The sequence below is a fragment of the Pteropus vampyrus genome, unplaced genomic scaffold (assembly GCF_000151845.1).
Source record: "Pteropus vampyrus isolate Shadow unplaced genomic scaffold, Pvam_2.0 Scaffold20, whole genome shotgun sequence".
NCBI classification, from domain to species: domain Eukaryota; kingdom Metazoa; phylum Chordata; class Mammalia; order Chiroptera; family Pteropodidae; genus Pteropus; species Pteropus vampyrus.
In genome coordinates, this window is record NW_011888801.1 from 2172095 (window position 1) to 2194374 (window position 22280).

At 33.8% G+C, this 22280-nt stretch overlaps 1 protein-coding gene across 3 annotated transcripts in view; it reads left to right on the forward strand.

The window, feature by feature from the left end:
- Window positions 1–22280, forward strand: part of ADK (adenosine kinase) — a 475283-nt gene that overhangs the window by 372582 nt on the left and 80421 nt on the right. For all 3 annotated transcript variants that reach the window (XM_023527928.1, XM_023527927.1, XM_023527929.1), the window contains exon 8: window positions 20192–20227. In XM_023527928.1, coding sequence (XP_023383696.1) covers window positions 20192–20227 — 36 coding nt within the window. The remainder of the gene's footprint in view (window positions 1–20191; window positions 20228–22280) is intronic.

Below are 22280 nucleotides of genomic sequence, written 5' to 3' on the forward strand. Positions count from 1 at the left end.
TCTTATTTTCCTTGTTCTTCACCTCTAACCTCTGTTTGGAATTAGTACATCAGTTCATACTAATTGGAATTGCCAGTGACCAAGTGAATATGACATATCTTTGAAAGAAGAGAGAAAATCAGGTCCTTATTATGTTGCTGCATCACTAATCCAGGCTTTCAGCTAAATGCCAGAATATAAATTAGATTCCTTATCAAATGTGGCACATAAAATTTTAGGATCCTTTTAGTGTAGTACATGTGCTTTCAATAAATGCCTGCTTTGGCAAGAAATTAAATCAGAGTTCTTTGTGTCAAGTATACTTACATTATGTTTTATGCTCTATAACTTTAAAATTGTCTTTGTGAACCAGGTCAAGAGCAAAATAAAATTTGGTTGCTGGATTTGGTATTACATTTAAGAAATATCATTTTTTCTTTGGTTATTTCTGGGTATTTGTTTTATTTTGTTTTTTCACTCAGGACAAAATTCAGAATCCATACACTGCATCTTCACTGTTCTTTAGCCACACTGGCCTGTTTTCAGTTTTAAAAACCATTGAACTCTTTTTTCTGTCTTCTCAGGCTCTTTGCATATGCTGTTTCCTCTGCTTTGACTTATTTTTACCCTTTTGTTTAGTACTATTCACCCAGCTAACTCTTACTCATTCTTTAAGTCTCAACTTGAATATCATTGTCTCAGAAATTCCTTCTGCATTCACACCACCGAATCTCAGTTAGATTCTCCCTTAATAATCTTTTCTATATTAGTTCTAACATAGTCCCTGGCACATAGTAGGTCTTTGCTAAGTGAAAGGATCAACTTAATATATTGAGCACTTACTATGTTCTAGTCACTATAAAATGCCCTCAAGGAACTTTCTTAACTCTCAGTTTCAAAGGACTATGTTATTTTGTAAATGCTATTCTTAGTTTCACTTTATGGGATAAAATTAGCAATTTTGAATGAAATAAATATAAAAGATATAAGAATTTATATAAATGCATGTATACATATGTCTGTGTGTGGCAAGTTGCAAAGTAAAGTGAATATTTTACTGTGGTTGCTGTCACGAAACCTTGAAAGCTACTACTTTAGTGGATACTGTTGTATAATAATTTCCTAACAAGTATGTCTAGGAAACAACCTATTTCACTTGTCAACTTCTTCAAGCATCTCTCTTCTGTCTACATCTTTGACTTCTAACAGTTCTTTCCTTAGAGTCAGAAGCCAGAATCTCAGAAATCTCTCAGAAAGATCATTTAAATTAAATGAGCCTATCAAGATTTGGAGGAAAGCCACTTGAAAAAAAGAAAACGCTATACAGACAGTCTGTGACTTACGGTGGTTTGACTTATGAGTTTTTAATTTTATAATGTACAAAAGCCATATGCATTCAGTAGAAACCGTACTTTGAATTTCGATCTTTTCCTGGGCTAGTGATATGCTGTATGATACTCTCTTGTGATGCTGGGCCACAGCAGCAAGCCATAGCTCCCAGTCAGCCACACAAATCACAAGGGTTAACAACCAATACTCTACAGTGTATTCATTGTGTTAGATTATTTTGCTCAAGTGTTCTGTGCATGTTTAAAGTAAGCTAGGCTAAGCTATGATGTGTGGTAGATTAGGTGGACTAAATGCATTTTCAACCTAACGATATTTTCAGTTTGCGATGAATTTATCTGGATGTAACCCCATCATAAGTCGAGGAGTGTTTGTATTACATTCTACCTTTAAATTTTCAAAACCTGAAAAACTTTCTCTAGCCCAAGAAAACTAATGATATTTCATCTATTCTCTTTGATGGCCCATGTGCCCCAGTCTTGTGATTTTCTGAGCATTATGTAATACATTTTGCTTTTACTCCTTTATTCTTTTTTAAAATTTATTGGGGTGACATTAGTTAATAAAATTATATAGATTTCAAGTGTACACTTCTATAATACATCACCTGTATATTGCATTATGTGTTCACTACCCAAAGTCAAATCTTCTGTTACCATATATTTGACCCCCTTTACCCTTATCTACCTCTCTCCTCTCCTCTTTCCTTCTAGTAACCACTAAGCTGTTATCTGTATCTATGAGTTATTGTTTGTCTTGCTAGTTTGCTTTTAGTTTTATATCCTACATATGAGTAAAATCATATGGTTCTCAACTTTTTCTGTCTGACTTATTTCGAAATAGGCGAAACATGCCTTCATCCTGTTTTTCTTCCCAGATGCTCTTTCAAGGTCCAATTCAAAAATCCTTTTTGTCTAACACACCTTTCTTTACTAACTCTATTCCATTTTTTAAAATTCTTTGAATTTTCTCACCATGTTGGTATGTATTTCTCAACTTTCGTATACTATCTTATTATGTACTTGGTCATATACACGTTATTCTGTATTAGAAGTAGGCCTTTTAGTGTGTGTCTGTTGTGTCCTTGCCTCTTAATCACATACATCCCCAGACCCCCTTAAAGTCACTTATTTTCCTTAAATTAAATGAAATGCAATTTTAAATCACTTCCTATGAAATTAAGTATGTCGTTATTAGCGTACTTCACCTCCCTAGGGTTCCTAGGCAAAGTAAAACATTTGGGGAATTACTTTTTCCCGTATCTTATGTCCACATTGGCTCTCCTAGATGCCCACTGTTAGCTTTTAATGTTCAATGACTGCTGCTTCCTGGGATGTGAGAATCTTGGCAAAGGCTGGTGCTTCAGATATAACTTCCTGTGTTGGATATTTTCTGCTGGTCCTTCAAGATTGGCTCTTTACTCTTTTCCTTTCCTATTCTGTGCCTGAGGACCCTAAGAAAATTGCTAAGTATTAGTAGCATGGATAGAAGAAGTAAATGGAGCTTGTGAGGCCCTAAATTATTTAAAATCAGGTTTTGAAGCCCGGGAGGCCAGAAGGTTGGGTGAAAATGTAAGAGTCCAAAAGGGGAAGTTAGAGCCCAGAAAGTCAAATCATAGGTCTTAGAATTCAGCCTAGCTACCAGCAGTGCTCCAGAAATATTACTGTATCCTTCACATGTACTTGTTGAGTTGATGAAACAATATTGGCATAACTGTTCCCTAACAATTGAATGAGAGATTTAAAGATTTTAACAATTCAAGATTGCTGTCTACAATACTGACTATTTTTAAACAAGTGGTCATCTCAAGAATAAAGTGTAAACGTTGCTTTAGGAAGGGGAGCGATGGAATAAGACCCTACATGCAATTCTATTTTTCAGATTAATGAATATGATTAAAATTAAGATGGAATAAAAATTTTAGAAGACAGTTGAATAAAATCCAAATTGGATGTGGAATAAAGGCCAAATTGTTATTTTCAGTCATGTGGTACATATTTCCATATGTGCTAAAAATCCTTAAGAACTTGGCACAAAGTTCTGCTGAAATAATTTCTGCCTCTTAAATGACAGGTGCCTCATCTTTTATTGTAGTATTCAGAATCCCATCAAGTAAGAAAGTGCATAATACAGAAGATACATTTATAGGCATTTGCCTCCTAACTTTAGCCACAGAATCATTACTGTAGTGCATTCAGCCTGTTTCTATATGCTTCCTCTCCTTCATCTCTGGCCTCTTTATGTCTTTATTTTCTCCTTCTTTTCGTTTTAACCACAATCACTTCTCTATCAGATGGTTCTTGTTTCTACTTATGAATACATTTAAATTTCATTTATAAAATAATAAATTCTTTTATTAATTTATGTTTAAACCTAATGGGATTCAGCAGTAGTTTGAAACTTCAACGTAATTATTAAATGTGGGTTTTAATACCAGGGATGATTCACATTTTCCAACCTCTATATTTTATAATTTGTTTTTCTTGGCCAGGGTTTGTTTTAAGTATCCATGAATAAGGCAAAAGGTTTCTTGAATTTTGTCTTCTAGAAAGAAAGAATGAATCTTTTCCTGTCCTCTAGAAAGTTACTTTACCTTTTACGGAAAGATATAAGCAGTAGAAATGACAGATATTTAAATCTACTCTGATTTAGGCCAGTCATTTCTTAATAATGGAGTCTTTGCTTTTTTTCTTAAGGGGCCCTCTCTAATAGTAGGCTGTCTGTGGTTGTTAGGTACCTTCTAAAAATTCATTTTTATGGTCACTGAATTTTAGACTAGAAGGACTTTAGAAAGTGTTATAAGCCTCTCATTTTCGAGATGAGGAATCTAAGAAAGAGAGTTTGTGTCTTGCCGAAAATCATACTAGAGGTGAAGTAAGAGGCAAAGTAAAAACTGGAATGCCAGTTTCTTGATTCCAGATCAAAGACTCTTTCTTTTTATTCCATTATTTTATGGAGCATAGAAAGCAAGCTGATTGTTTGCCTAAAATTCATTATATTGTTTTGATCTTAGAACATCATTTCTGTAGTACTTCGTTCTTTAAATTAAAATATTTTATGTTTATTACCTTTTTCTGATTTGTCATCTAAGAATCTTCACCTGTCTTCTTTTTTACATTCAGTCCGTATAATGCTGCTGCTAGATAATATTTCTAAAATGTAGGCCCTAATTGTGTCACTTACCTGCTCAAAAACCTAATCTCTCTCACCCCTTCCATCTGCCTGCCACATAGGTAAATGAATTAAATCCAATCTCCTAACTCATTACAGACTAAACCTACCTTTCAAGTCTTAGTGATTTTCACTCCTCAGCTTCTCCAGCTAAATTAGAACAATCATTCTCAGGACATACCTCTCATTTTCCATATCTCTGTGCCGTTCCTTATGTATATCTTCACCTAAAATTTTACCTGACTTTCTAGATTTATATCAAATTCCATTTCCCTCATAAAGCCTTCTTTTGGTTACCTTTCCTTTTATTTTCAGTTGCAACATACTGTACTGATTTAAATTTTTGTTTTCATTTAAATTCTTCTTTCCTTTTTTTTTGATTGAGTCTCATAGAGTGTCATGTAACTGTGGAAATAAATGGTATCTAATATATTTATTGGTTGTTAAAATTCTTGAAGCAGATAGAAAACAGTTATTGCTACTTTCTTTATTCCTACAATAGTTTATCAAAAATCTGCCCAGGTCATCACAACCAAGAAAAGTCCTACAATTACCATGCCTGTCCAGCACTCAGTAGTATCCGACTGACATTATCACAGTAGTTACATGGAGACTAGAGATATTCATCAACTATTTAATGCCTGCTCTGAATCTTTTATAGTTACCAAATCTCACAATTTAAGCAAAGCTACAGAATATATAAAATGCTTTGAGGATACCGAGAGTGCGTATTTCTCTTATTCAGTTACACAGAAAATTATGTCATCTTCTGTGGCAGCTATTTTCTCAGACACACTCAGTAATTTAGGATGCGCCTGAAAAACTTTAGACTTGAGACTATTCGCATTCTCTTGTATATGCAGTCTGTATAGTTTTTTTTTTTCCTCCAGAATGGACTGTTGCTTTGTTGAGACTCTTGATTTTCCTTGCCGTCCTTTCAAAATAATAAAAATAGAGTACCATCACCTATTGATTAACAGGGGATAATGTGAAGGTAGCAGGGCAGAAAAAGTGTTATCAATAACTGAAAATCTCTGTAATAACAAAACCACCGGTAAGTGTTGGTTATCCAGGTGAAAGTTAACCATGGTAATGTTATAGTGAGTTGTTTTGTTTGAAGTGAAGGTAGGAGACATAGTACCCTTCCCTATGGCAACCCACTGCTAATTCCAGGTTCCTTGCCTTCAGCCCTGCTATGCTAATCCAGTACTACCTAATTACCAGGCTCTACTGTATCTCAGGATCCTGTTATGTCTAAGCAGTATCTAATCTACTCTGGCTAATCAAGAATGGACTTTCCTTGTTTGTGAGGTACAGTTCATATTAATTAGAGATGTAACTCAGATCATTTCCCTTCACAAGGTTTTTAGAATTATTACCATTGCTCCTAGATTCTATTTCCATGAGGTTCACTGTGTGAATCAGATCTTGCCCTTAGAACACTGAACACATAAGATTAACTTATAATATATAATCTCTTCTTTTGAAACAAGAAAATTTAGCAGTGGGTCTTGATCTACACATGTGGTGTGTGCACAGGCAGTGAAAAAAAATGGACATAAATTGCATTGGATATATATTAGTATTTATTTGCTAGAGGAAAAAATGTGTCATTTTAAAGTTATAAAAGTACTGCAGTGAGTTATTGCTGGTTATAAGCTCATTTAGACTTATGTTTCTATCCCACATGCTGTAAATTTTCTAATTATCTTGCATGTCAGCAAAATAAAATAGTAGTGTACATGAAATTGCTCTTTGTTGATAACTTACCAAGTCTTCAAACTGAGTCAGGATTTACTGTTTACTCCTGTTATTTAATCTGTATGTAGGGTGTTGTTTTATGGGATTTTTTAGTTATTTTTATTGGTTTGTTTTTGCTCTTTTTGCTACTTCTATCATAAATCTTTTGCACTTACCCTTGTTATTGTGCTCTATTGTACTGTTTGATATCCAGTATCTACCAGTGATGTCTGGACTATATATATCTTTGAAAATACAATTTTAAAATTCAGAGTAAAATGTTCTTCCAGGAAGACTATTTTCCTGATTATTTGTGTGATACTTGGAAATGAGACAAATTCCAAAATCCTTTATGGTAACTTTCCAGAGCAGCACAACTGCATATATGGCACAAGATATGGATTGTATAAATGCTCTCACAGAACACATCAAACCAGCAGTTTGGTAAGTTTTTAGCTAAATGTTAGATCTCATTCTGGAACATCTTAATACACATAAGTAGAAAGTTTTGTTTTACATTTTCAAAGAAAATTCTTTTAAATTAATTAGTTGAACTCATTCACATGCACATTTATTTAATTCATACTATGTGTAAGGCACAGTTCTAGATATGATATAAAAATTAGTTCCCAAAAAGTTCATAAACTTGGGGAGAGAAATAGACCATGTGAATAAATTATAACGCATTATAAGAAATAGAGTAGTAGAGACATACAGAGAACTAAATTGGCCGATTCTGATCCCACTAATAAAGTTTGAATCACAAGAAATCAAGTCATTGTTAATCTAATGCCAGAGTATTTCTTCGCTTAATGTAGGTGAGTGCTTTGTCCTTATCATTTGGCAAATCAAAAAGGATTTATTATCTGTTCTGTGCAGACCAATATGTTAAATGCTTTGAGAATACAACATGAAAAAGAAGTGTTTCTGCACTGAGAATTTATAATCTAGCAGTAGAGATAAACTGTCTATGCAAGTAACTGTGTTTTCAATCTGTACATAATTGCCATAAGAGAAACCTTTACAAATTGAGCAAAACTCTTCTGCAATGCAGAAAGTCACTTCTGGAGGTAGGGAAAGGAGAGGCCATGAACAATTCAAGAAGGCTTCCATTAAGCAGAAGATGGCTGAACTAACCCTGGAGGGATTGGTAGGATTTTGACAAGGGTGGTTGAAGGATATTCTAATTCATTTAGTGCCTACATGTGCAAGGCGGCATGAAGGCAAAAAAGCCTGAGGCATGTTCAGAGAATAACAAGTATTCTAGTTTGAATGGCATCTGGTACATGTATAAGAAAATAGTAAAAGATCGGGCTAGAAAGAAAAAGTAGGGCCACATTTTGGAGGACCTTTGAAAGTCAGGCTGTGGAATGGGACTTTTATCTGGAAGCAATAGGTAGCTTTTTCAGCAAAGGCCAATCAGAGTTGATATTTAGGAAAATGAATCTAATGGTTGTGTGCAAGGAGGCTTTTAAACTGACTGGTACCAGAGATTGGTTAAGAGACCGTAGCAGTAATCTAGGCAACAGGTCAAACCCAGGCCTGACCTAGGTTTATGTCAGTAGGAATGGAAACAAGGCTGTCAATGTTATAGGCCTTATGCTTATGAAATATACTTAGCAGAATTTAGAAACTGTCCAATGCAAAGAAAAAGAAAATGTCAAAGGGACTCTGGAAGTGAGGCAAAATATCTGATGCTAATATCAAATGACAGGAATAAGGGAAATTACCCCCAAAATGTAAAGAAAGACAAGATTGACAAGTCAATAACTGAATTACTAGAGAAACACTGTAATTAGGGAATTTAACAAAAGAGAAAGAAGACAAACAGGTGATAGAGAAAGGGAAAGAAGGTATGTAACAAAAAAAGTAGGGAAGAGAGCTTCTAGGAGATGGTGGGAAAATATGAACTCTAAAACATCAATAAAGTCCCATTTCTCACCTATTAAATTATCCTTTGGAATTGGAAGATCCAAATGAGAGAGCTTGACATGCAAGAGTTAATGGGAAAAATCAACCAAAGACCTAAAGGACCAAAAATATTTACTCAGCAAATGAAGAGTTGTTGGCAATACAAAGAAATTTTGAGAGGGATTGAAATTAAACCTATGAAAGAATAAAAGGAAATAAGTACTCATTTTCATATCTTAAAATAATTGTTCCTAAATTTTCCACTATGCAGAAATCCTTCCCTTGAGAAAAGAGATCAAGTCCTATTCACAAAGGTCAAGATTGGTAACCAACGAAAAAATTTCTGAAATGGATGTAGGTAAAAGTCACTTGTAATACTGTGCGCAATAAGTCAAAATTGTTGTTACAAAATCTCATCTGTTAGCCCAATCACTTTATAATGTTCAGGACAATAAAAATGCCAGTATGTTACTACTTCTGTGCTGTTACCTTCAATTCCCAATGTACTCTTGATACTCAACCTCATCCTTTGATGTGGAGACTACAAAACACCTAAGATACATAGTAGGATTGGTTAATGTGTTGTCTCAGATTCTAACAAGAGGTTCGAGAGGTAGATAGACAAGTCTTGATTCTAGTTTATAGACTAAAATGATTGGCTCGCATTTTATTATCAAATGCAGTATGAGCTTTTCAGAAGTATTCACTATCTTTTCAACTTTATCTCTTTTTCATATAGCAAGGGTAGGTGAATCATGCTTTCAATTTAACATTTATTGAATACCTGCTACATCTTTGTTGGGTGTTTTTCTATCACCTTTCTGTGATTATTTTTTTAATAGCCTGACTTGTACATTTGACTGATTTCTTTTTCATAAACATTAGATTTTTTTCCTTTAACTTCTTTGTAGTTTCATTATTGTTGGTTTTTATTTATTTATTTATTTTTTTCCTTAAGAGACCTCTGTTGATTGTGACTTCCATAGCTATCCTTGCTACTTCCTGCTGGCCATTGTGAAAATTTTAAGATTGTCTATATTAGACTTGTTTCTAAGGCAGCATTACAATACACTCTGTACATAATTATTGTGAGTCAGCTGTCAGGAAGGAAGAAAAGAATACTGATTATTGGTGATATTTTGGTGGGATGTGTTATATGCATATCCATAGACTAAAATTCTCACCTGGGAGAATTAACTTTTTTTTTCACTAGAGGTAAGATACTAGGTGCTTCTGTTTTACCATATTTTGTTATATTAATAAATTACAACGTGGACCTGTAAGTTTCTTTTTTTTATTGTATCCAGTAATATTTTGGACTGTGAACATTGCTGAGACTTCCAATTCTATTAGCTCTTCTCCCTCAAAAGACCAAGGGACCCAAGAAATAGGGGAGCTTTGAGATACGTTCTGCAGTTAGAGTCAAAACAACTAGAAACTGATGCTCTCTTTTTAACATCTGTATTATTCTGCCATATCTCATACTTTACCCTTGCCACTTTGCTCATAGTAAAGTGTGAAAATAAAAACTATACTCAATGTTTGTCCACTTCTGTGTTTTATAAATTGTTTGTTCTCATTTTGTTTTTACCTTATTTTTTAAGAGTTAATTTTACAAGACTTTCAGGCTAGAATAAGGGCCATTTGAAAAGTGAGGTTTATAGTGTCAGTGATTAGCACACCCTGACAACTTGGGAATTACTGTGCATGGCATATGGAATATATAAAGGATATTGTTGCACATATGAACTAAGAGAAAGAAATTATTAGAAAGGCACTTAACAAGAATACTGATGTCTCCCCATCTGAGACCTTCCTTTCCTGTTTTTGTCTTAATGTTTCGCACTTGTCAGTAATGTTCTCATTGTCCCACCTAAACATGAATCTAAACTGGTTATTTATCTTGTCTTTTATTGTCTTTTTATTAATCTAAGTGATTTGGTTTTTAGTTTTTTTGTTTTCTTGTTTTGTTTTGTTTTGTTTGTTTTTTCCCCAGTGAATGAAGGAAATAAGACCCATCAAAAGATATACATTTTACTTAAGGCTAGCAGGTGAGAGCCTACTCTCCATAGGACCTTCACTGGTGACTCAGTACAGAAGAAAAAAAAAGTCTATTTTGAAACTTGTAATATCCTACTAATACCATAATGCAGGAGATGGCATTGTTCTATTAGTTTTAAACTTTCTCCATAAAAGTCCAGGTAATATGATCTCTGTTGAACTATTCAACTCTGCTGTGATAGCATGAGTGCAACATAGTATGCAAATGAATGTGCATTGCTGTGTGCAAGTAGAATTTTATTTATAAAACCAGGCAGTGAACTAAATTTATCCTGCAGGCTGCTGACCCCAGGCATAATGTATTGATCATATTGTAGTAGAGCCCTCTGTTGGTTGAAAGAAAGGACCAGGAAAAAAAAAATGGAAAGGTTTTATTAGCTATCTAGAGCTTTCTAGTTAATAAGACAAAAAGCAAGAAAATGATAAAAGTATAGGTTATATTAAGTATTAGAGGGTTTAGAACTGAGTAGAGTTCTTCAGAAGGTTTCAAATATAGATTGTTGGTGAAGTAAGATGTTTATGATTGAGTACAGCAGCTATAAATAAAGAAACTATATCCTTTGTTCAGTAAGATGTAAAAGCAATGTGTGAGATGCTTAAGATAAATTGTTACTCTATCTTGTCTTTGCCCTGATAGATAAGCCTTTTTAACCAATAAATAGAGATTTGTTGAACGTGCCAAAATATTTTAGGATCTATACTTTAAGATGGATCCACACTGAACTTCTGCTGGAAATAATGAAGAAATAAGGCTAGAATTATCTTCCCTCCATAAATAATGTAAAACCAGACCAAAAAAATAGAACAACAGTTTCCATATACTATACAACAGGCAGCACAGGAGGGTGATCCCTGCGAGAAGGGAAACAAATGAGGGAATCCTCACAATTGCCATAGCATTCTGCTTAAACAGAGTTTCCAGTATGCAGTAAAAGAAGGGGGATTCCAAACCCAGTGGTCCAACTGAATTGAAACAGAGTTAAGAATTTAAGAAGGCCAAGGTGACTAGAATTTGCAAGAGAGAGTACCAGAGAAGAGAGAGCTACACAGAGACAGAGCATACTTACACTAAATATCTGCAGAGGGTCCTCTGGAGTCTTCAGCTGAATACTGATCAGCACATGTATGTGAGAAAATTATTCAAGGCCAAGGTTAAAACCTTGGCAGAGTATTCCCCAAACTCACACAAGGCCGATAATAGTTTATGTCTCCAATAGCCAGAGTGGAGAAATCTCTAATAAATGGAACATTTTATTTAGAACATTTTATTTAGTAATGTCAGAAAGATATTAACATCAATAGGATACCAAATTAGCTCTAGATTAAAGGCTACTCTCATCTCACCCAACAAAGCTTGAAAATAGCCTAGAAAGGATTAGACTGTTTCCAGGTAACCTAATTGGACTTCAGAATAAACCTCAAAAATATAGAAAGAAACACAAAAAATCCAGGACCCAAAAGCATTAAATTTATAATTTCTAGCATCCAGTAAAAAATTATCAGGTGTGCAAAGAAGCAGGAAAATAAAACCTATAATGAGGAAAAACATCAATCAATAGAAATGGATTCAAAAATGGCACAGATATTAGAATTAGTTGACAAGGATTAGCATTTCTAAATATATTCTATATTTCAAGAAGGTAAAGGAAAGCATAAGCCCATTAAGGAGAGATGTGGGAAAAAATTTAAAAAGATCCTATATCTACAGACGAAAAATGTGTTGAATGAAATTAGACACTGAAGAAGAAAAAAATAGTAATTAGCGATCTTGAAGACATAGCAGTAGAAGCTATTCAAAATTAAGCACTGAGAGGGAAAGAAACTTCGAAATCAAACAGTAACAAACTTGTGACAACCTCAAGTATATATATTTGGAGTCTGTGGGAGAGAGAGAGAGGACAGAGAAATATTTTAGTTATAAAGGCTGAAAATATTCTAAATTTGATAAAATCTATAAACCCACATATCCAGGATGTTCAAGGAACATCATCAAATTACGTTAAATCAATGATAAAGAAAAAAAATCTTAAAAGCAGCCAGTTTTTTTAAAGATACATTTATATACAGAGGAACAAAAATAAGAATGGCAGCAGTCTTATCATCTGAAAAAAAAAAACACAAAGTAGACCATGGAGTACTGAGAGAAAAAAAATTGTTGACCTAGGATTCTATACCCAGCAGAAATATCTTTGAAAACAGAAAATGAAATACTTTTTCAGACATATAAAAGCTGAAAGAATTCATCAGTAGCTGACCAACACAGACAATTCGAAAAGCCTCAGATCCAAATGCTAGCTATAACAATTACCTGCTCTGTGGTCTTGGACATACTTTAATCTCTTTGAATCTTCAGATTTTCATCTGTGAAATATAAAAAATACCTATTTTATGTGATTTCTATGATGAATAAAATCAAATGATAAAGAAAATCAACATTTGTTGAGTGCCTCCTTTGTGTCAAGCACATGTTACGTCATTAAAAATGAAAATAAAATACCCAATAAGAGGACTACTGCCCTGAGAATTTTCTTATGCTATTATCTCTTTTATTGAAAACTGAAAAACTTGAGTTCTAGAAGTTAGCCTGAATAGCTATTCAATCAAATTTTGATGAATTAAATTTTTTTTCTAACTTTTCCTTAGTTACCACCATTAAATATGTTTAAAGGTGGGAATGAACATCTCTCCTTCCTAGAATACACATCTCAGCTAATAAATTACTTTGTGAAAGGGTTAAATATATTCGAAACTAAACCTAATTTTTTTGGCTTGTGTTTTGGCTGCCTAATGTTCTTTTCAGTCACATTTATTGAAGTATAATTTATATACTGTCTATCTAATTTTTATTATAAACCTATTGGATAGGGGCCATGAGTGTCTTTATAGCTTATACATTGCCCCACAGATTTTTTTGGCACTCAATAAATGTTAAATAATATTTCTATTCAGTATTCTGCAGACAGGAAGCATATGGTAATAAATGTCACAGCACAGATTGAAAATCTCCAAAAAGTTGTATGTTATATTCCTTGGAAAAGCCAGTACAGATATTTTCGTGAATGAAATTTATTTTTTAAAAGGGCTCCCAGGCTCATATTTTACTTAACGATTTTCTCTAGTCTTCATTTACTTTATTTACAAATTAAAAACTTTTCCTTATTAGAAATAGTATATTGAAAATAGTATAACACTAATGCAGTCCCATAAGAAAGTATATAAATGATTTTGTAGAGAGCATAAAGAAAAGGTAATTCATAGAAAGACAGTATGAGGAAAAATTTAGAGGCTTAAGTAACATCTTTTGTGATATATTGTATAAAAAGAAATAAACATTAAATATTAAATATCAGCATGACTTAGAGGTTTAACAATACTTAAATATCTTACTCTAATCTCAGTAAGATACCATTGCTTCCCAATAACAAAAGACATTGTAAATTAAAACTAAACTTGATGCCAAAAAATGAATTTCTTGCAAAAGATAATATATCCCAGTTTATCAGTGTCGAAGAAATGGTTAACCACAATCAATTATACAAAACTATTTAGATAGTATGTATCTAAATTACCTTTTCATATTTGCTCACCCTGTGATCGATCTATTGACCATGCTTTGATTCTGTGAGGATTTTTTTAAGGATTAACATAATCTGAATGAGAAAATATCTGAATTTGGCTGTGTTACTAAGTCTTGGGTTCTTCATATATAATATGTGGATAGAGAATCCAGGCATAGTTTAGCTTGGTGCCTCTGACTCAGAGTTTTTCATAAGACTATCATCAAGATGTCAGCCAGGGCTGTAGTCATATCGCTGGTAAGAGAGGTTTTACTTCCAAACTCTCTCGCGTGGTTATTGGCAAGCCTCAGATCCTCACTGGTTGTTAGTCATGGGCTTCTCCATAGAGGTACTCACAACATGTAAGCTTATTTCCTCTAGAGTGAGTGCTGAGAGAGAGCACGTAAGCAAGGGGATGGTTGAACAAGACATCACTTTTGTCATATATTTATTAGAAGCAAATCACTAGGTCCAGCCTAGTGATAGGCTGGAGGAGGAAATTGTATAAGGATTTGAATACTAGCAGTCAGGGATCATGGGGAGCCTGTTTAAAGGCTGCCTACTACGCATACGATCCACAGATAGGACAAATCATTGAATGTACTCTGGTTATCTGGAACTTATTTCTTTATCCAGAGATCTTACTGAGAACTTGAATTCAATAGGCAAAATGACTTTACAGTTTCGCATTAAATATTTCATTTATTCCTAGCAACAGTCCAGCGAAATAAGTATTGTTGGCCTCAATTTCATTGACATAAACTGATACACCGAGTGACTTGCTCAAGATTACATAACAGGTGAACTGTAAAATTGTGATCTTTAGCACAGGTCTTCTAACTCTAGGCCCTGTACTCTTTTTGTTTGCCTGTAACTGCCTCCTGACCACTACTATCTTGCATTTAAAGCCTTTCAAAGAGAGCATTATCCATCTCAATGTGTACTAATATATGGATTTTATGTTATATATAGAGATGTTTATACATAGATTTATAGAGAGCAAGCAAGACAGATAACATTCTGCTTTAGGCTCTCATTTATACTACGCCATTTAAGATTTACAGTATTGTTTCAAATATTATTGAGTCAAAGTTTAATGCCATTGTAAGATCTGCAACAGCTGTAGCAGTGAAATAGTATCTGTTATCGTAAAACTATACTTCTGGGTTAAAAACTTGTTGTATAGAGAGATGAACAAACAAAACAACAGAACTGTTTTGGTGTCTCCATTCCCCTTGGGCTTTTCCCAAAGCTCTAGAATCATATGAGCTGAGTAAGGACCGTAGGGATTCGCAGTGAATTTTCTGCTTCCTCCTTGCATTGGAGAAAAAGTAGTTTGTTTTGGATGAATGGCTTTCTCTCTATGGATAGTCAAAAGTTACCTTTCTTTGGTCCTAAGTTGGACCTTCTCCCTTTTTGCTTCAGTTCATGAAGTTTTAGCCTCTGCCCAGGAATCCTCATGTCTGAGATTACAGAGTAAAGTGGTATAACATAAGCAAGCAGATAATAGTTCTGTGTTCGGTAGTTCAGACCAGGAAATGGGAAGGCAAGGGTTATAAGCTATGGTAGTGGTGGTACTTAGTTTATACCTTTCAGATCACCCTGGAAAAAGAGAGGTGAATTTTTTAAAAGGCATTTGCTACTTTCTCAAAATAACTTTGTGGTGTGGTAAGCAGGAACATAGAAAACTACCTTTCTTAACAGAAGCAAAATAATAGCTACTACAACTAATTAAGTGAATTTGGCAATCCAGGATACAAGGTCAATATACAGGAATCATTTATATTTCTGTAAAACTGGAAATAAATCATTGAAATTGAAATAAGACTATGGATGTTATGGTTTTAGTTTAATATCAATTACAAATAATTCTACTTTATAAATTAAAACTGGGATGTTATCAGACAAAATGTAAAGAAAATAGGTTTCTCCTCAATCGAATGCAGTAGTTCTCCTTATCTGAGGAGGGTATGTTCCAAGACCCCCGATTGATGCCTGAAACCATGGATAATATCAAACATATATACTATATAATATATACTGTTTTTTTCCTATACATACATACCTCCAACAGGTTGAATATATAAATTAGACATAGTAAGATTATTAATAATAACTAATAAGATATAACAGTTATAATAATATTACTTTAATAACAGCTACGTGAATGTGGTATTGTTAAGTAAAATAAGGATTACTTGAATGCAAGCGCTGCGATACTGTGGCAGTTAATCTGATAATTAAGATGACTACCAAGTAATTAATCGGCAAGTAGCCTATACACGATGGATAAGCTGGACAAAGGGATGCTTCCCATCTGGATTGGATGGTGCAGGATGGTGTAAAGTTTCATCATGCTACTCAGAATGGTGCTCAGTTTGAAACTTAAGAATTTTTTAATTCTGAAATTTTTCATTTAATATTTTTAGACTGCCCATTGACCATGTGTAACTGAAACCACAGAAAGCTAAACCGTGGGTAAGCGGGGAACTACTATAAAGGAAATATTTGTCTTTCATATATATACATAAACAAGCACTTAAGTTTCTCCATTCTTAAAAAAAAAAAATCTAACATAAAAAAAAAGGAAAAAAAAGTTTCTCCATTCTTTCCTATATAATCTGAGGATGTGCTTTTAAAGAGTGGCTTGCTAATCCCTTTATCTAGGCTCTTAATGTAAATATCCCAGGGTTTTCATTAACCATGAATTTCATCTTTTTTTAAAAACCTCCACTCAAAAAAAACTATACTTGGTTATTGTTTCACTAGCACCTTTTTTAGCCTGATTGGTGAAGCAGCAAGCCTACTGCAAACCCTAAATAGCGTGGTGTAGCTGAGAGTCTAAGACTTTAATTATATGTCATTTTATTCACAACACTCAATTCTAGGAAGGAAAAAATGACTTTGTTGTTGTAAAAGACATATTATGTGAGTATCATTCATTGTAAACCAGAAATGATACTGTATGATAGCATAGATGACAGTGGGAACTGATTCTAAAATGTGACCTGAGAAACTGAATAATAGTGAAAGTTATCAAAATGGAAAGAAGTATTAATGTGAAATCCCGCCTTCTCTAAAGTACTTTTTCCTGGCCTGTTTGATTTTGCTTTTGTTGCTTGTCATGCATGAATGAAAGTGCTACTCTCTCAGGGGAGCAGGAAAGCTTCTGTGTCAGTTGTTTATTTCCTTAATCTCTCCTCCTTTGTGATTTTTGATGTCAGATCTAAAATGGAAAGCCTGTAAATATAATGATTATCACATGGATAATCACCTGCATTAGGAACCGCCCTGCTTCTCTATTCTAACCTTAGCTGTTCTCCACATGTCACATCCACTCTGTGGTTGGATTTTAACCTGACTGCTTCATTAGATTTGTGAAACTCAGTACGTGGCGCCCTGGGGCAGCACAGATGGGGACTTGCTTGTTTTCTTTTCTCACTTTTACTGCAAAGGCACACTAAAAAGTCCTTTTCAATTTAGTGTGATCAGTTCACTTGGAATTACCCCTGATATTTGGAATGTGCCTTACTCTTCTGCCCACCATGTATGCCCCTTTTTTCTTCCCTACTTTATGACTTAATGCTTTTTCTTTCTGCCATTCTACGCAGTGAATCTGAGGACTAAAATTCTGCTTAAAATTCTTCTGGGTCAGACTGTTGCCCTATATTGTTTTATTTGTTTTGCTGAGAGGGAAAAATAAATGTTCCGTCGATGTATCTGCAGACACCTTCAGATCAGAGGTTAGCTGTGGGAAAGTCTGCAGTGATGTGAGCCATCTGCCTTCTCTAATGGAGCGACTAGGGGCACCAGTCCAAGATCAAAGGAGGAAGGTGGGAGGAAGTTACAAGATAAGATCTTTTTAGCCATAGAGCAAGTGCTTAGCTTTTCAGTGATAGGGCACAGTTTTGCAAACCTGTGTGAGGGCGCTCTAAAATAGAAAATTGAGTTGACTTTTCTTCAGCATGTCCTTTCTCAGTCAGAAATATGCTGGCACTTGGGATAGTTTACAGATGGGGAAGTGTCCTAGGGCCTGGTTTCCTTAAAGAATAGCAATCTGACATTTCTATGTGTATCTTGCAATTAGTCAGTTCTACTTTACCATAACCGATCACAGTTAATTGCTGCTTAGATTTCTATGAGCAAAACTAGACATTAAAAAAGCAATAAAACTACTATATGTGAACTTTGAGTTTTTGTGTCTTAGTGCAATTTTAGTCATACTGATTCTTCACACTCTGTAATTCTTTCATGCCTCTGAAAGTTCCTTATAAATAAGTGGTTCCAGCTGAGCTTTTCAGTTATCTTTTTCATATAAGAATTAGCTTGGTTAATTCTTGAATAGGACAGCTTGGAAAAATGCTACCTTGATATCTTTTGTACCGATATTACTGACTATGTGGTAGACATAGTTCTATTGTAAATAAATTGTCAAAGAGGCTAACCTTGCTTGCACCAATTGTCAAGATCATAATTGAGTTTTTTAATTTAATCTACATTACCAAGGCTAACTCGATCAGCCTATGCTTCTCTAGTGAACAACCTAAGGAGTTGTACTTTCAGTTCATCACTTTCTATTAACTTCCATGTTCAGCTGTAATCATCTGTTTCAGCCTTTTTAAACCCTCAAAATGGTTCTTTAAATCTTTGTTATTAGTGTATTGGATCATAAGTACATACTTACTTTTCTCCCCAGTATTTTCTTTAACATGTAGATAGTACCCAAATTTGTGCTAGAGACATCGACTGTACTTTCTGCCTTACATGGTTGGGTACAGCAGTCGTTTTCGTTGGGTTGGATCTGCTCACTACTCGGGCTCAAATCCCATCCTTCTATTAATATCTCTTGGCAAAGATAATTCTGGAGGAATGTAAGTTAAGATGTAGAGGCTCTTGACAGTTGTCTGCAGTTTTTTTCATTTTCAAGGGGGAAGTGGAGTCGAAAAGTAATATTGCCTCCATTTTCTGTATCAGTCCTAAAATTAAAATATAGGCACAAAGCAAAGGGTAAAAAAAAGGAAAAGATTTAGTTGCACAGATGTGTTTTTGTCATTTGATAGCCTGTTATTAGAGCATTAGGGTATATAATAATGTTCATCAGCTTGTACCCTTAATATATTTAATATCTAGAAAAACATTGTGTATTAAAAAACTTAAATGATCTTTTTTAATGTTCAACTTTTGTTACCCTGTCATCTTATATCAAAGGAAAAGAGGGGTTTGTTTGGATTGCTTTTTATAGTAATTTCAAATAGACAAAAAATAGAAATACTAAACATGTCTAGATTTAAAAGTTAATGTTTTGCCATTTTTGCTTCACTTTAATTTTTTTTTAAGACTTCTAGAGTTAATTACATATATCATGCCATTTTATCCCTAAATACTTCAGGATTAACTACTAAAACTTAAGGACATTTTTCTTACCAAATTGATGACTCTTGATCTTATCTTATTCCCATTTCATATCCAAATTTCTCCAGTTGTCCCAAAAATGTCTTACATAGCTGATTTGTTCAAAACATTTTTCCCCTCCCCACTTTATCATGACATCGACGTTTTGAGGAGACCAAGCTCTTTTTCCTGTAGGACATCCTACCTTATGAAGTGTCCATTTGCTTTCTCAGTGTATCATTGAATTTGTTTCTCCTATCCTCCATGTTTTCTGTAGACTGCAAGTTCTTGAATTAAAGTTTTGATGAGTTTATTTAAAAAATTGTTTTGTCAGAAAACTTTATATGTGATGCTGTGTAGTTTATACTGCATCATCACAGGAGGTACGGAATATTTGGTGATCCCACCATTAATGATAAGTGATAGGATTGATCTCTGGGTTAAGGTAATGATGGCAGCTTGATCCTTCTATTATAAAGTTATACTTTACTCCCTGCGACCAACATGTAATCTGTGATGTTTTGATTCCATGAAATACCCAGTTTGCCATCGTCTTTTCACCTAATGAATTTAGCATCCATTCACGACCCTTGCCAAATAAATCTCATTAGAGATTACAAAGTAGTGATTTTTCTGAATCTATACATTTACTAGCAGGCATTCTTCTCTACAGAAGAGCTTTCTGAAAGGTATTGTTTTAATTAAAAACATAACCACCAGCATGTTCCTTAGGTTTCAAATGATTGTCTTTCTTTTTTGGGGTCAAAACACCTGAACTCATTGTGACAGCTACAGTAAAAACATGTACTACATCTTCTTTATTCCAACTTGTGAAGTGTGTTGACATTATGCTGCCCTTTTTTTTATACCAAGGAAAAAAGAAATCTTTTTTGGTGTAAGAATAAAAATTGAACTATGCGGGTATATTGAGATAATTGTGTAAAAAAAGAGACTGTTTGAATGAGTTTCAAAATGGACTATTTCTTCATTACCTAGCACTTTATAATTAACTGTTCTTTTTTTTTTTATTTCAGGAAGCTGCCACTTTTGCTAGAGAGCAAGGCTTTGAGGTGAGTTAACCCACAATTGCACACTAAACAGATCCTAAAGGTTTTTTCTAGCTGATAATGAAGTTCTTTTGGACAGTGATTGATGTGCTATTATACTCTCAGAGCCTCGCAGCAGTTGCCATGGAAACTTGGCAGTCGTCATGGTTTCTTTGTTCTGCCAGCACAGTGTTATGACGCACTCTGCTAGGTCTGCACCCAACATCGCCTACAGATGTTATTTATTGAATTTTGAAAAGCCTCTTGGGAAGCCAAGAGGTTGGGCACGGTTTCAAGCTGCCTCTGCAGATATGGGGCCTGTCAGTTTGTTCAGTTAAAAAGCTACCTCATTAGCTGCATTACATTTTATAAAGATTCACTGCTAAAGCAGTGGTGAAGCAAGACTAAATAGTGAAATATAATGTCGTTTAAATAATTTCAACCCTACCACACGTAGATTATCATTATGCAAATTAATTTCCAAAAGGTTGTACTTAACAGTTGTAAGGAACTGATTCATTTAAATCTTGCTCATATAAACTTCCTGTTTGAATCTTGTTTTATTCTTTTTGGGGGTGTGGGGAGATGGGAGAGTTCATTAAAACACATATAAATTTTCTGAAATTAAATATCGATAATTGGCTTTAATTTCCAGATCCTGATTTTGTTTTTCTGATACAAGTGTTATTCTGTCAAGATTCAAAACTCCATGTGGTTTTTGTTGGCAAAATTAACAGACAAAACCATGTTTTTATCTATAGAATATCACCTTCTAATCAATTGTTAGAAAACACTGAACCCAGGTTAATTGATGAAATTAACTGTTTATGAGTTTTATGATTATCATATTTATTGAGCCAGCACTATGTAGAATGCTGTGTTCTATACCACAACTTGGAATGTAGCACAGTAGTTATTTTTATAAAATTTAATCTGACTAGAGCTGAATATAGAAACGCTTTATTTGCATACTCAGTATCGTCTATCATCTACAGAAGCTGTGAGCATTGAATGGATATATTATTAAGCTCACTTTGAACTTTTTAGAGAAAGGTGTATGAATTTGTGATGGAACTGTTATTTAAATATACGAAAGGTGGATTCATTATTGAGCAACAAAGTAATATACATGCATGTTATCCATGTCATAGGACTTGACAACCATAGAGCTTCCTCTTCTTGGAGGAAGACAGTGAGCATGTGGTGTAAGTATTCTAGTCTCAAGATTCTATGAAAAAATATATCAGGGTAGAAAACCTTGCCTCATAATACTTGATTATGGAAACTACAATAATTTCTTTGAAATTTGCTTTTTTTTTTTTTTTTTACTATATGTATTCTCATGAATATAGGGTTGAGTCACAGGTAGAAGAAATAAAGATTTCCAAGTATTTATTTACCTAATTTAAATTTTGCTTTGTAATTTCCCAAAATGGCAATTCATATACAAGACTAATGTAATTGGGTGAATATTCAACTTAAAAGTCAAATGTTTTGATCATGAGAATATAAGTAAATATTTTCATTCATTTTTAAAAGTTTCACTGATGTTAAATTTTAATGTTAAGAATTGATATTCTCTGTTGTTATATCAATTCTTCACAAATAAAATATTGTAGAACATAAATTTTTATCCTGTTTTCTATACTAACACAAAAAAATGTATTTTGATTCTAGAAAATAACCAAATTTATAGATGATTAGAAATATAACCAGTTACATAACAAATGATCATGATTCTGTCGTACCTAGAAAATAATTTTTAAAAAATAGTTTCTTAAGGCTAATTCATACTTTTATTGACCCCATGAGCTACATTCTTTGGGTATGCCTGGTTTAAATTCAGTCTTAGCAACAAACTACTTTTTCTATTTTCTGCTAACCAGCACCATATTAACACTTCCATTAGTTTTTACATATTGAATCTAAACTTGTTTCTTTTTACCATAAATCTGTCATAATTGATTATAGCATATAAAACAATTGGATTATAATGGTATACATCATCTCCTGACATAGCTAAACTACTCTGTTGGTTTGAATCTTGGTATTTTAAAAAATCAAACAAAAATCACTA